Raw genomic sequence first — 15,147 nt, forward strand, 5'->3', positions numbered from 1 at the left:
GGTGACTGAGATGTGAAGCCAAGGTTGAATCCAATGCTTTATGGAAGTATCATGTTTTGAATTTTGGGAAATTACTAGGGTTCCATACAAGGAGACAAGACGGTTATCCCTTTTCCCTTAGTGTAGTGGTTCTCAACCTTGGCTGCACATTAGAATCACCAGGGAATCTTTTTTAAATCCTGATTCCTGGGCCTCATCCTCCGGAAATTCTGTTTCTTTGTTATGGGGTGAGGCCACCACATTAGTAACAAAGAAACAGAATTTCCGGAGGATGAGGCCCAGAAATTAGGATTTTAAAAAGATTCCCAGGTGATTCTAATGTGCAGCCAAGGTTGAGAACCACTGCCTTAGTGGCATCAGCAACAAGTCTGTTCCAGCTTCCCTGGCGCTCCAGGAGGAGGTGATCAATCAGGAGGCAGCTGCACTCCACTGCCTAACCTTCCCAGGCCTTTCCTCAGGGTCCCGAACACTGGAGATGCCTTCTTCATCGGCAAAGAACTCAAGAAAAGGTGCACTTCCTACTGACATCAGATACAGATGTAAGAGCGTTTTTGGAGCTCCTGTTTTGTGGCAGGCCCTGTACCAGACATAAATCACAAGCCCGCGAGAGAGGCACTACATCGTTCCTGTTTGGAATGTAATCCTGGAAAAGGAGTGTTCCTCAGAGCTTTACCAGCTCATCACAGCATAGTCCTCATGGGAATATATCACTGATGATCAACATACAATTTGGGGTTTATTGGCGACTTATTTACTCATGAGCAACATAGAGTTTGGGGTTTATTGACTGATGCATCTTCTCAAAATTCTTTTGGTCTCAATATTCTAATGGTGGACGTGGCTAGGCTGAGGGAATGACCTTGAAATTTATCTGAGGTATATCCTCTCGGGCTGTCAAAACAACTCTCATCCTTTTTTTTTTTTTTAAGTAAAAATATGGGATGCTTCATGAATTTGTGTGCCATCCTGTTGCAGAGACCATGTTAATCTTCTCTGTATTATTCCAGTTGTAGTACATGTGCTGCTGAAGTGAGCACTCTAGTCTGTATTTTAATCATGGAAATAATTCCGTTTTGCCTGTCCTCTGGAAAACAAGCAAACCATTTGCTGGGAATCAAAGAGTTGTAAACAAGGGACTGCAGGAGAGTATGTAGGTACTTTTTGGTGGAAAGCATTAGATTGACCTCAGCTGATTGGCACTATGAGCTATGTTTGTATTGTCTCCATTTTTAAAGATAATGAAACCAAGGCTCAGGAACCTCAGTTACTTGCCGAACACACAGCTAGGACAGGGAGGGCAAGAATTTGACCCCAGGTTTTCTGATTTACAGGTCAGTGCTTTCACTGTAGCTCCTCTACAGTGACCCCACTAGCCCTCTTGGATAGCTAAACAGAAGATATTTTAGGTTCGGTTCCAGATCATGTAACAAGACCAGTATAGCAATAAAGCGAGTCATAATCTTATTGAGGGTATAGGGTCCTGCCTAATTCGCAAAACACAAAGTGCAATAAAGCGAAACACCATAAAACGAGGTATACCTCTAGTTACTTATGGGCAGATTTATAGTGGTTGAAAATTCATATACTGTTTTTATTAGTCACATGCAAAAATCATTTATTAAGATCTAATAGAATTTTAGGAGGACATAATTATAAAAGTAATGAGGGCTCAGAGGGGCTGAGTGACTTGTCTAAGGTCAAACAGGTCTTGTATTGGCTCCAAAATAGGAGCATTTGTAACTAAAGGCACACAGCACGGTGGACAGGAAATCACACGAGACCAGGTGTCAGAAGCCATGGATTCCTGCCCCTGTTACAATCTGTATTAGCATAGCACTTTGGACAAGTCCCTTGTCCTTTGTAAAATGGAAACAATGATCTCTGACCTACTGTATTGAGAAGTGAAGATCCAAATGGATGTAAAAGTATTCTGAACACCTCCTCCAAAAAATAACAGAAGGAAAGAACTTGGGCGGGTCAGTCAGTCCGACTGGATTCAAATTTCAACTCTGCCACTTATTGGATGTGTGACTTTGAGCAAGTGATTTCACCTCTCTGGTGCCTCAGTTTTCTCATCTGAAAAATGGGGCGACATCAAGTACCTCACCCAGAGGTGGTTGTGACGATTTACACAGGGATTGCCCGACATATACAGCACTCCATCAATAACGTCAGCCACTATCACAGTTATACTTGTGCCTCTCGGATCTTCAACTTCTTCGAAACGCGGACTTTCTGAGCTACCAAACATACCCCGGGCTCCAGCTTCGGTCCTATTTCTCTCTACCTTCTTCCGTGGACCTTGTCTCTCCCTTCCCAGTCTCCCTTCTGCACAGCCCGTGGGAAACCCCTACAAGAATCCCAGTCCCCCGGCCCCGTTTCGGCGCGGTCTCTTACTCGACGACCTTGGCCGGGTGCCCGTGGTGGCCGTAGACCAGCGCCCGGACCCGGGAGCCCTCGGCAGACGCGGAGCAGGAGGCGGCAGCGGGCGGGCGGCAGCCCGAGGCAGGCAGCAGCCTCCGCCGCAGCAGGGCCGGGGTCCGCGCCTCCCACAGCGCGCGGACCCACATGCTCACCGCAGGGATCTCAGAGCCGGACGCCCCGGACACGTCAACTTCCCGCGACCGCGCGCCAGCCCCGCCCCCCCAGCCCCGCCTCGTAACCACGCCCCTCGCGCCTTTTAAAGGGCCATCTCCTTCTTCCGCTGCCCGCGCGGTGGCGCCTGGTGAGATTGCGAGGGGAGCTAGGGACGCGCCGTGCGGGGACCTGCGGGAGCCGCGGGGATTTTGAGCCCGCCAAAGTTGATCTCCCAAGGAGCCTCCGAGACTGGCCTAAAGCTATGTCTGCAGTCTGCGATTTGTTGTTTGATTTTGGGGAAGACATTTCCCCTCCCCCGACCTCAGTTTCTCCTCCCACCATTTATTTATTTATTTATTTACTTACTCATTCATTCATTCATTTATTTAAAATTTTTGTTATTGATTTCAGAGAGGAAAGGAGAGGGAGAGCTAGTAACATCAATGATGAGAGAGAATCATTCATTGATCGGCTGCCTCCTTCATGCCCCACACTGGGGATCCAGCCCGTAACCCCTGGCATATGCCCTGACGGGCAATGGAACCGTGACCTCCTGGTTCATAGGTCCATGCTCTATCACTGAGCCACGCGGGCTGGGCCCCACCATTTATTATTGAGTGCTCACTGTGCCAGGCCATTTAAGGCATTATCTCATTTAATCCCCACTATCTTCTCATAGCATAGGAAGGCAAAGCTTACTTCCCTTCACTGAGTACATGTAAGCTGCTGTGGAGGCAAGAATACTGGGTTTGGAGTTAGAAGATTTAGGTTCAAACCCCAGCCCTGCCACTTCCTAGCTTGGGCAAGTGACTGAAACTCGGAATCTTTCCTCATAGGTATAAGGGGGAGAATATTCCTATTTTAAGATTATTGTGAGGGCTCTGGCCATTGTGGCTCAGTTGGTTAGGCATCCTCCTGTGCACCAAAAGGTTTCTGGTTCGATTCCCTATCAGGGCACATGTCTGGGTTGCAGGGCTTGTTCCTGGCAATGCAGGAGGCAGCTGATCAATGTTTCGCTCTCACATAGATGTTTCTCTCTCTCTCTCTCCCTCTCACTCTCTCTCTAAAAATCAATAGAAGTATTTTAAAAAAGATTGTTGTGAGGATTGGATGAAACAATAGAATAATGTTACATGGACAGGAGAGCACCTTGTAAAATGCTAAGTGTGTTCAGGTATAAGGGAGGGATCACACGGAGGAGGGCCCCCTCTAAAAATGCTCAGAGTAGCCCTGACCGGTTTGGCTCAGTGGATAGAGTGTCAGCCTGGGGACTGAAGGGTCCTGGGTTTGATTCCAGTCAAGGGCAGGTACCTTGGTTGAGGGCACATCCCCAGTAAGGGATGTGCAGGAGGCAGCTGATCAATGTTTCTCTCTCATTGTTGTTTCTAACTCTCTATCCCTCTCCCTTCTTCTCTGTAAAAAAATCAATAAAAAATGTATTAAAAAATAAAAATGCTCAGTGTAGAAAGGAATTAAGTGGGACAATCGAAGTTCTTTGTAAAAAGGTGTAGCCCAATAAAGACACTAGATCATATTTTTCACATTTCTGGTGGAGTGGAGACACGAGCTTACCTAAAACCCAGTTGACTGTTAAGAACATGAGAGAGGGCACAGGTGGAGTCAAGGAGACATGTCTGGGTTGGGGACAGGGTGGGGTATCTTGGAGAAGGTGCTGATGAAGCCAGTCCTGTGACTCCAAATCTTCAATATGCCTAAAAACCACCTGAGGTTTCATCTTAGACCTACCGAATTAGAATCTTGGGGAGGGGTCCAGGAACGTACATTTCTTACAAGCTCTTAAGAATATTCGGACGCAGGTGGCCCAGGAAACAGGCTTCGAGAAACACCGAGGCAGGTCTGTGAAGGATAAGGAAGAGTTCATTTCTCTGGGTTTTATTGACCCGAAGCTTTTTAACTCAGAGTCTTTCCTCTGAGGAAGAGAAGAAAGCTAAGTGCTGTGATGAAGGGTGCAGGGCTGGATTCTGGCAAATCTGGACTCAAGTCCTGGCTCGGCCACTTTCTAAAACCACTTCAAAGTGATTTTGGACAAGTCACTTGACCTCTCTGTGTCTCCATTTCCTTATCCTTGAAATGAAGGAAATAATAGTGTCTGTTTCAAGGCTGTTGTGAGGATCAAGTGAGATATTATTCACTTCACTTGAAGCACTTAGTACAAGAATGCTTGGCACATGAGAGCATTGGATGAATGTTATTGGGGGGTTATTGTGAAGACTAAATGAGAAATGTCACATGTAAAACACACAGACTATGATTTGGCCCATAGGTCATGCTCACAAAGTGTTTGTACTTGCTTTTATTATAGAGAACGTTGGTGTCCCATCATGGGGGAAACACTTGGTCCCTCACAGCGTTCTCTCTCTCTCTCTCTTTCTCTCTCTCTCTCTCTCTCTCACACACACACACACACACACACACACAATACCCAGTCTTGCTTATCTTCTGTTTTCACAGTGACACACAGGTCGATGTCTGTTGTAAGAGTCCCTAGGTGACTTTGAGCTGTTGACATTATCTTCTCTACCAAATTAGTTCCTCTGCATTATGGACAGCCCAGCCAGGAAGCTGGGAAAATCACCCAGCAGGTGTCTCTCCTTGGAGCTGGACTCAGGCCCCATCCATCCTGATAGTCATCACTTTTGGTTCAGGCCATCGGCTCTTGTTTGAAAGGTGTCAGCAGCCTTCTTTCTAACTGAGATCCCCTCTCTTCTTTCTGCCGCCCCAATTCCTATAGGGGGAACCAAAAGCTACAGTTCTTTGTAAAACACTACGAACTATTGATATATTAAACTTTAAATTGTAAACAAAGCTATGATTCTATGCTAATTCTAGCATTCTCTCATACTACTGACACATACTAAAGTCTTCAGAAAAATGTATGTGGAAAAACACCTTAAATCAAAGAAAAAAATCATATTCATTGTAATTAATCTACCTTCTTGCAAATTAGAAAAATATGACTGGTAAACCCGCCCAACTTGGCTTGAAGAACACCTGGGTTCCTCAAGGGGCAAGTTTGAAAACCATTGCTCTAGGAGTTCAAGTCCAATTGTTCCGGCCTCACATTCACGACCTTTGCACTAGGTCTCCCAGACTGTTTTATCTCCTGCTATTGGACCATGCACAGCCCATGATCCACCCATACCTGATACCCACCTTTCCCAGAACTTCCATGTCTCGGGCCTTCATTCAGCCTGCTCCTCCTGCTTGATATGCTTTTCCCTTGCCTACCTGGGAAACTCCAGGTTCACATGTAATTTCTCTGATGTTATTTTCCAAAACCCTAGGTTGAGTCAACTCCTGCTGCCTTTGTGTTTTCTCTGGATAGGTGTTGCCGCCTTCAGTCTCTTATTTATGTATGTGCCCATTTCCCCCTCCAGGCAAGAGTGGAACTCTCTTTTGTGTATCTCCCTGATGCCAGCGCCCAATATGGGGCCTGGCACGGGGCAGGTGTCATAAATATTCCATGAGTTGAAAGTAATTGAATTTCCTCATGGGCTGGCCCTGCCTGTGGTGCCGTCTCCTTTTCCTTAGATTTGGGTCACTCCAGGGCAGGACTTTTCTTGTTCTTCCCTCTTCTCTCTAGGATTATAGAAGTTTGTGGTCTTTTTCAAGTGAAGCAGAATGTTCTCTTTTCATTTGTCCACCTGTTGCTTGAGTTCTTTCTCCTTCCGTCACAGTCTCTGCCCTGTAGGCTTCCCCTGCACCGAGAGTGGAGGGGTGTGGCATCAGTCAGGTCTAGGTTTGAATCCCGGGCCCACTATTGACTAGCCACGTGACCTTTGGCGAGTACCTGATGCTCTCTGAGCAGTACTTTTCTGGGTAGTACTTTCTGTCTCTTCTCTGCTCCAGTTTCTCTCTCTCTCTCCATTTCTCCCCCATCTCCTTTTTCTTGCTTCTATCTCACTCCCTGTGACTCTCTATCTGGTTAATTCTCTGTCTCTGGTCCTTGCCTATTGTCTTTTTGGCCACCTCCTGGTTCACAAGGGAAGAGACCAAGAGCCCAGGAGTCCTCAGTCCTGCCTCCTGCAGGCCACAGAAACCTCAGTTGTACCAACATCAGTGGGGAGCCAGCAGGGAGCAGAGGCAGTGCACAGGAAGGCCTGGATACACCTTGAACCGCTAGGCTCTGTTCAATGTCACTGCCCACTGGTTAGACCCATCTGCCCAGGCCCAGGGGTCTCTGCTTCCTCAGTCTGCTCTCCATTTGGCTGATCAGGGGACTTATTATTATTATTATTTAAAGATATTATTATTGATTTCAGAGAGGAAGGGAGAGGGAGAGATAGAAACATCAATGATGAGAATCATTGATCAGCTGCCTCCTGCATGCTCCCTACGGGGGATTGAGCCCACAACCTGGGTATGTGCCCTTGACTGGAATCGAACCTGAGACCCTTCAGTCCACTCTATCCACTGAGCAAAACTTGCTAGGGCTATTTTTTTTTTTTAAAAGAGACATAAGAACATTTTGCTCTTCTGCTTAATGCTTCAATGGCTTCTCACTGCTCTTAGGGTTTAGCCCAATGCCCCATAGTTTTTTGCATGACCTGCAGGCCCTGCCAGCCTCTACAGCTGCCCCTGGCCCCCTTTCCTCCCTACTCATTTCAGCCCCCTTGGCCTCTCTGCTGCCCAAACCCACCAGCTTCTGCCTTTGCACAGGCTGTTTTCTCCGTCAGCAGTTTTCCTCGCCAGTGATTGTGTGAGGCTAGCTCCTTCTCATACTTCAGGTGTCAGCTCAAATGTCACCACATCACTTGCTGGGGGAATTCCTCTGATTATTTAAGTAAAGTAGATCCCTCCACCCCATCCAACTATGTATCACAATACTCGATCATTTCTTTTAGAGCACACATCTCAGATTGTAATTAGATATTGATTTCCATGTTTGCTATTGGTCTCTCCCTCTAAAATGTAAGCTTCGCGAGGGCAAGGACAATGTCTACATTAATTATTTAATCTAATATTTATTGAGCACTAACTACATATAAGATACCAGGCACTGGGATACGTGGCAGAGTCCTCGCCCTTAGGGAGCTGATGTTCTAGGGGTGGAGACAAATAATGAATACACCATAGAGTAGGTGCTCTGTTTAAAACTGTAATAACCTGCTTCCCCCTCACTCTCAGACTCACTCCCATTTCTCTGGTATATCACTGTCTCATATACCAGGACATTTGCTGGTTTTGGCTGTTTATTTTTATTTTTATTTTTTTTTCATTGGAATATAAGCTCCACGAGGGTAGGGATTTTTGCCTGTTTTATATCTCCACTTGGACTCATAGCAATTGTTAAATAAATGAATCAGTATCCAGTATTTGTTGATTTGTTCCAGATGGAAGGCAGGTCTCAGCCCCAATTCAATTCAGGCCAGATGACCTTGATTCAATGTTGGTGCTGCTGCATATTAATGCATAACCTTTGAAAAGTCGGGTCTCTCTGTATCTCAATGTCCTCAACTGTGTAGTTGGGATAATAGGGGTGAAGACTAAGTTAGTCCCCTGGGGTTAAGCACATAGAAGGTGCCTGGTCTTACAAAGTCATGAACAACTAGTTAGTGGTCATTGTACAAGGGCTTCTATGGGCCTATACTGCGTAGAAGCCCAAATAATACTTAACCTGTGTAGCCAGTGTGTAGGTTAGAAACAGTGAGAGTTAGTGAGGGAGGTGGGCTTCGCAGAATGAAAAAGTAGTTTCTGAAAGCCAGGATTGCAAGGAGAACTAGATGAATCCACTATTATTATGGCTGAAGACGTCAGCATCCCTCTGTCAGAAATGAACATTTTCAGCCGGCAGAAAATCAGTAAGGACATAGTTGAACTCCACATCATCAGTCAACTGGATATAGAGGACATTTATAGACTGCTCCACCCAACAACAGCAGAACACCTGTCCTTCTCAAGCTCATCTGGAATATTCACCAAGAGAGACCACATTCTGGGCCATAAAACACACATCAGCAAATTCAGCAAAATAGAACTCATACAATGACTGCTCTCAGACCACAATGGAATGAAACTAGAATCAATAACAGAAAGAGCTGTAAAATCCCCAAATACTTGGAGATTAAATAATACACTTCTAAACAGCACATGGAGAAGAAATCGCAAGAGAAATGTAAAACTATGTTGAAATAGCCCGGCCAGAGTGGCTAAAATGGTTGAGTGTCCTCCTGTGCTCAATTCCCGGTCAAACAATCAATGTTTCTCTCTCCCTCCCTCTCTCTCTCTAAGCATGTGCTCAGGTGAGGATTAAAAAAACAAAACCCCACTACTTGGAACTAAAAGAAAACGAAATGAAAATGAAAACACAAGATATCAAAATTTGTGAGATTCAGTGAAAGCAGTGCTTAGAGGGAAATTTATAGCACCGAACGTATATATGAGAAAAGAAGAAAGACCTAAAATCAACTGTCTAAACTTCTGCCTTAGGGAACTAGAAAAAAAGAGCAAATTAAATTCAATCAGGAAGTAGAAGAAAAATAATAAAAACGAGAGCAGAAATCAGTGAAAGGGAAAGCAGGAAATCAATAGAGAAAAACCAACCAAACCGAAAGCTGGTTCTTGGAAAAGGTAAATAACTCAACAAGCCTCTAGCCAGGCTAACTAAGAAAAAGGAGGACGCAAATTACTAAGATCGGAAATGAAAGGGGGACAAAACTACACGGCCCGTGGACATTAAGAGGATAATGAATACTATGACCAACTCTAAAAGTTAGCATTCCAAAGACCCAACCACTCACTCAAGTAAGGCGATGAGCTGCCTGTCCTTGAAGGTATGTACCAATGCGCATATGGAGGGGCCTAGATAGAGGGGATGAAAGCAACAAACATCAGACGGGACCCAGGGTGTCTTTGGGTCTCTGTCCCTGAGAGCGCTGTGTGAGAGGTGGGCGTGGGCAATGAGCGCGCTTGCTTGCGAATGTCGGTGCCAGCTCAGTGCAGCGCGGGTGGTGCCTAGGCCCAGCCTCCGACCTCCAGGCGCGGGGTGCAGGAGTGGGGGAGGGGAGCGCCGGGGCAGTTGGAGACCCGATCCGGCGGCAACACGGGAGGCTACCAGCAGGGGGCGCCCCGAGACCGCAGAACCCGCGGCCGGGCCTGACGTCAGCGCCCCGCTTGCTTGGGCTCCTGCTCTGGACTCGGCGCCAGTCCCGCTCCGCGCTGTGCTGCTTCGCTCCGGCTCTAGCTCGGCTCGGGCTCGGCTCGGGCTCCGGTGGCGCCCCCCGCGCCGGGCCCGGGGCAGAAGGCGGCGCACCATGGCCCGCGCGCAGGCTCTGGTCCTGGCGCTCACCTTCCAGCTCTGTGCGCCGGAGACCGAGACTCCGGCAGGTAAGTGCGCGTCGGTCGCACCAAGCTTGCCCTGCGGAGTCCACGGGCCCGTGGCGTAGCTCGAAAGAAAGTGTGAGTTTTGGGTGACCGGGCGTTCGGAGCCTGCTCCCTGTGTGTGTCTGAGTGTTGGATGTGCGATCCTGTGCTCACGGTATCCTGTGCCTGCGACTGTTGTGTATCCATGAGATGTGTGTGCGAGAAAAGGTGCTGTGTGTGTTGTGTATCCGGGAGTTCCTTGGGGTGAACGTTGAGTGCATTGAGGCATCGGGTATGCGCTGAGGGTGTGTGTGTCCGCCAGTGTTCAGTGTTTGTGCAGCCAAGTAGGTTGTGTGTCTGTTGTGTGTGCGTCTGAGTTTGGTTGTGTGGCTGGAGTTGTATCTGCTATGTGTTGCATTTGTTTGCATTTTGTGTGCCGCGGCAGGGAGTGCTGTTCGTTGTGTGCCTGACAATGTGTTGTGTGTTTGTGTTACGCTTGTGACCGGGAGTGCTCTGTGGATTCTGCCAGCGAGTGTGTGGTGTGTGTGCATGTGAGATCTATGTACGTGTGTGAAGGCGTGGGAACGGGTCCGGAACGTGTGTGTCCGTGCGCTGTGTGCGCGATGGGTACGTGTGGGAGTGTCTGGGGTTGGTGGTGTGCTTCGCCCGGGGCTGTGTGGGTCCGAGTGAATGCCCAGTGTGCCGGGAATGCGTGTGTAGAAGCGTGTCTGGAGCGGATGTGAGTGTGTGAGTGTGTCCGTGCGCGCTGGCTGCGTGTCTAAGAATGTGGGGAGTGGGGTGCACGCTTGGCCGTGGCTGAGTGCGCCCAGGGCCCAGGCCGCCCGAGGGGGCAGCGGCAGGGTGTGCGAGTGTGTGTGTGTGTGTGTGTGTTCCCCGCGTGTGTGCGTGTGTGGCGCACGGGGCCTGGAACAAGTTGCCGCGCGCGTCTCCGCCGCCCCTCCCGGTCGGGCCGGCCGGAGGCTCGGGAGGGAGGAAAGGGGCCCCGCGGCCGCAGACTCCGACATGTCGGGCCGTTTGTTGTTTCGCAAGTTCCGCGCGGCGCTGGCTGAGCCGAGGCGGCGCCAGGGCTGCGGGACGCCGGGCGGGTGGCGGGGAGAACTGGGCGCGGGAGGTGGACGCGAGGGCAGTGGGGAGGGCTGAGCCGGCGGGCGCTTCTGGGGGGGCCGGGCCGGGAGGGGCTGCGACGTCCCGGCGAGGGCAGGGCCTGGCTCTCGGCCCCGGACCGCTCCCCCTCCGGTTGCTAGCAGAGGCGCCGCGGACCGGGTCTCCCGGGACACTCCCTGGGTGGACCCCGCAACTTCGTGCGGCCTCCCGCCGGCCAGGCCCGCCGTGTGCAGAGTGTGCCCATGTGTCTTTGTGCTGAGCGATCGCGCCGTCTCCGGGTGTGTTTCGGAGTCTGGGTTTTTCGGGGTGTGTGTGTGTGTGTGTGTGTGTGTGTGTGTGTACGTGTGATCGGATATCGACGCGCATATCTGGAGCTTGTGCCTGTGGGTCCGTGTGTGCTGTGAACAGTGTGTGTGTGTGTGTGTGTGTGTGTGCGCGCGCGCGCGCGCGCCAACCCCCCTCCCGCCCCCCGAAAACCCCCACATCCCTCCCTGAGGCCTGGATCCCAGACTGTGTCCCCCTCCAGCGGAGTGGCTCCTGACGCCTCCCCTGGGGCGCCGGTAGGCGATCCTCCTCTCGGGGCCTCAGCCTCCCCCACTCCCACCAATTGGGTGGCTCCAGCCTGGTTCCCTCCGGGGCGCAGATTGACAGGGAGACGCCCGAGCAGGGGTCAGCGCGGTGCAGGATCAACACGTGCTGAGCCGCCTCTGCGCTGGTCACTGGTCCCGAGAGAGACTACTCCCGGCCCCCGGCTCCCAGAACAGGCTTCCCCGGGATCGAGTTCACGGCCCCGCTGTCCTCTCAGGCCTTTCGAACAAAGCTCTCCGGACTCCACGGACCCTCCTGCCTCAGGCTCAGACCTGGGAACTAGCCCTGAGGCCCGGGCGCCTGGCATAGCCTTAGCTTTGACCTCCCCCCTCCATGGGCCGCAGCAACTTTGTCCCCCTCCCCTGCCCTGAGATTAAACCCAAGGGGTGCAATACCTTGATTCCAAGAATCCTCAGGTGCCCTGATTCCTGCTGGCATTGTCCTGCTGACAATCCTGGAGGATTGTCAAGAATTGAAGTTTTGGGAGTAAGACCTTGAGCAAATGCCTTCCATTCTTCAGGCCTCAGTTTCCTCCTATGCCTCATGGGCATCATAATAATGGAACTTGAAGATTGTAAAGTAAGGCTCTGGCTGTGAATGCCAGGGAACAAAAGATGGTTTTGAGAACTGTTACAGAGTCCCAGGGCTGTGAATGGGAGCTCGGGGGCATCGTTCAAGTTCTGCCTCCACCACTTGCTGTTTTTTTGTGACCTTGGGCAGGTCACTTCACTTCTTACGATCCTGGCACCCTTGTAGGTATTACTTACTGTCAGAGCTTCATTCGGAAGCTCTTAGTAGAAGGCGTGAGCTCAGCCCTGGCCCCCAATCTATGTACAGTCTTAACCCGGCTGCCTGAATGCCTCCTGATTCCTCCCCTCCTGAGGCTGGGTGTGTGATGTCTCTCCGCCATGTAAATCTGGCAGTAATTTATTCCTCTGCGTGCTAGCTCATTTTGTCCTTTTGGTTGCTAGGGTTGTGGACAGCAGGAATGAGGGAGAGGCTGCCCAGTGGTTTCAGGTTGGGCAATAAAATCTTGTCTGGGCAGCTGGTCCTTGTCCCTGGGCCTGGGGGAGGCGATTCGGCAGGAAGCCCAGCGTGGCCAGAGTGGGGGGTGGGGGGGGAGGGTGCTGAGCTCATGGGCAGCCTCCTGCCCTGCTCAGGTGTCAGGGAAAATCCAGGGTGGGCACCCTGCTTGCTCCAGGCATGAAATCCTTCCATGCCTTCGCCAGCTAAGCTACATTTGCAGGGGTTACCTTGTGCCCCTTCCCCCCTTGGCCCCCTTCCTTCCTCCAAGCCCTCTTCCTGTATCCTGATGCACCCTACCCTTACCCACTGTCAGGATCTCTCTCACCTGTCCCCTCTTCTCCATCCTCAGCCATCTCTCAACTGCAAAAAGGCTCTAGTCTCTTCCCTCTACCCCTCCCTTCATGGTGCCAGGGATCTCCCTACAATGAAAACTGCATGTTTGGAACCTCGGTTTGAAACCACCTGAAGGCTCGCCATTGCCTTCAGGGTGAAGTCCCTTTCCCTTGGCCTCACTGCCTGCTCTAGCCCTGCTTGCCTGTCCAGCCTCATCTCATTTTGTGCCCCTTGTTGCTCCACCCTATGCTCTGGCCAGTCTGACCCACTTATCAGTATCCCCTACATGCCCTTTCCCTCCCTCTCCTCTCTGGGCCTTTGCACTTTCTAACTCCATCTCTTTGCTTGGTGAACTCCTGCTCCTTCTTCAGGCCTCAGCTTGGACATCACATCGCCCCTGAAGTCTTCCTTGGATATCCCTGTTCTAGGAAGAGAAGGTGGGGATTGATTGGATTTTTCCATACCATTAGTAATTATTGTGATTATTGCTTATTGGTCCATTCTCCGTTTCAGACCATGAGCTCGGTGAATTCAGTTCACCTCTGAATCCTTAGTGCCAGGCACAAGGCCTGGCTACTCAGGCCGAGTAAAATATATATGGCGTGAAAGAATGAATGAAGTCCAGTGGGTCAAATTCTGAGCTGGAGGTGCCAGATGGGGGCGCAGTGATTCCACTGAAAGTAGAGATTAACGAACTAGGTTTCCCTCCAGGAATCTAGAAAATTCTGTTGGGGGATGATATTGTGTGTGAAAAGGCCAGGTAGAGAGTGCCATCTGGGAGTTGTGAGTTGAGGAGCTTACGTCCCTGGGAGAGAGGAAGGGAGCAGGTCTCTGCCTGCCAGCCCCTCCTCCAAGTTTCCCACATTGCCCCCGACCGCCCTCCAGCCCCACCCCCAACAGCTGGCCAGGCCTGTCAGTGGACAGGCCTTTGTGCTGGTGGCCTGGCAGTTGGTGAGAGGCATTGAGTCCCAACCGTCAGTGAGATTGTCTGGGGAAGAGAGGGGGAGGGTCCTGCCTCAGGAAGGGGAGGCTCTTCCTCAGGTCTCAGCTTCTGTCCTGGCTCCATGTGAGCCTGAGGGAGGCGAGGAGAGCTGCTCCCCGTGGTGACCCCTGCAGGTGGGGTGAGGCCTGCTGAAGTGTGTGCAGGTGCGATTCTGGCATCTGGACAATCAGAGTGGGGAGGATGTATGTGTGTGTGTATGATTGTGGTTGTATGATTGTAGCCCAGGGCACAGGACATGTGTGTCCTGTAAGGGTATCTAGCCATCTGGTTACTCTGTGTGGCAGGGTCTGAGTGTGTGGAGTAGGGAGGCGACCAGCTGCTTTGGTCCTGGGGGAGCCTGATGCTAGGGTATCCGGGTATCTAAAGGTTAAATTCTTGGAGTTTGGGTGGAGAGCTATTTGGGTGGGTTTTGTTTCAGTATGTAAGTGTGGGTCTCCCCGTGCCAGGATGTGGAGGATCAGGGTGTGCCAACATCAGGATATCCTACCGTCTCTGTAACCGGAGGTGGGTGTATCCAGGTGTCTGGGAGTCCTCAGACTAATGGGTGTCCAAGTGCAGGAGGGTGTTTGTGTTGTGTCCAGCTGTGGGCTGTCCAGGTGCCTGGATGTCTGGGTGGGGGGTACGAAAGTGTCTGGATATCTGAGGTTGGGGTACCCCTGTATCCAGCAATGGGCTACACATGCGTCGAACTATCCGGTGTTTGTGAGTCTGGCCATGGGGTGCCCCGTGGTCGGTGTGTCTGTTTGTATGTTAAGGTGTGTATGTCTCCAGGAAAGGGATGTGCATGTGGACCAGGAACTGGGACTGTGTCAGCTCAGCTTTTGACACCCGCTTCCCTGGGCCTTGCCTCCAGACTTTCCTTTAGACCCCAAGGCCAGGAGCCTCTGGAGGAGGCCCGGTTTCTCCGTGGTTCGTCAGCTTAGAGCTGCACATTCCAATAGAACTTCCTTGCAGCGATGGACATGTCTGACCCTGCACTCTCTAATATGATGGCCACGGAGTCACGTGTGGTTATTAAATGTAAGTTCGTTAAAATTCATTGAAATAAAAAGTCAGTCCCTTAGTCTCACCAGCCAGATTTCAAGTCCTCAAGGGTCACACGTTGCTAGTGGCTATCATATTGGTCAGCGCGGGTGGAGAACATGCCTGCACAGCAGAAAGCTCTATGGACA

The 15,147-nt window shown here is 50.7% G+C and overlaps 2 protein-coding genes and 1 non-coding gene across 6 annotated transcripts in view; 1 reads left to right on the forward strand and 2 right to left on the reverse strand.

The window, feature by feature from the left end:
• Nucleotides 1-2,609, reverse strand: part of MECR (mitochondrial trans-2-enoyl-CoA reductase) — a 35,928-nt gene extending 33,319 nt beyond the window's left edge. For both annotated transcript variants that reach the window (XM_070404558.1, XM_070404559.1), the window contains exon 1: nucleotides 2,398-2,609. In XM_070404558.1, the coding sequence (XP_070260659.1) occupies nucleotides 2,398-2,570 (173 nt within the window). In that variant the 5' untranslated portion in view covers nucleotides 2,571-2,609. The remainder of the gene's footprint in view (nucleotides 1-2,397) is intronic.
• On the reverse strand, nucleotides 931-1,037 carry LOC139004560 (U6 spliceosomal RNA). Its single transcript, XR_011470436.1, has one exon. It is a non-coding gene; the product is annotated as a U6 spliceosomal RNA (small nuclear RNA).
• Nucleotides 2,610-9,811: 7,202 nt separating the features above from the next.
• The window catches only part of PTPRU (protein tyrosine phosphatase receptor type U), an 80,854-nt gene continuing 75,518 nt past the window's right edge, over nucleotides 9,812-15,147 (forward strand). The window contains exon 1 of one of the 3 annotated variants that reach the window (XM_070404563.1): nucleotides 9,812-9,924. In XM_070404563.1, the coding sequence (XP_070260664.1) occupies nucleotides 9,852-9,924 (73 nt within the window). In that variant the 5' untranslated portion in view covers nucleotides 9,812-9,851. The remainder of the gene's footprint in view (nucleotides 9,925-15,147) is intronic. The other 2 variants (XM_070404564.1, XM_070404565.1) reach the window with 2 other exon arrangements.

The sequence above is a fragment of the Myotis yumanensis genome, unplaced genomic scaffold, assembly GCF_028538775.1.
Source record: "Myotis yumanensis isolate MYYU_CA2020_CCGP unplaced genomic scaffold, mMyoYum1.0.hap1 SCAF_2, whole genome shotgun sequence".
NCBI lineage: Eukaryota > Metazoa > Chordata > Mammalia > Chiroptera > Vespertilionidae > Myotis > Myotis yumanensis.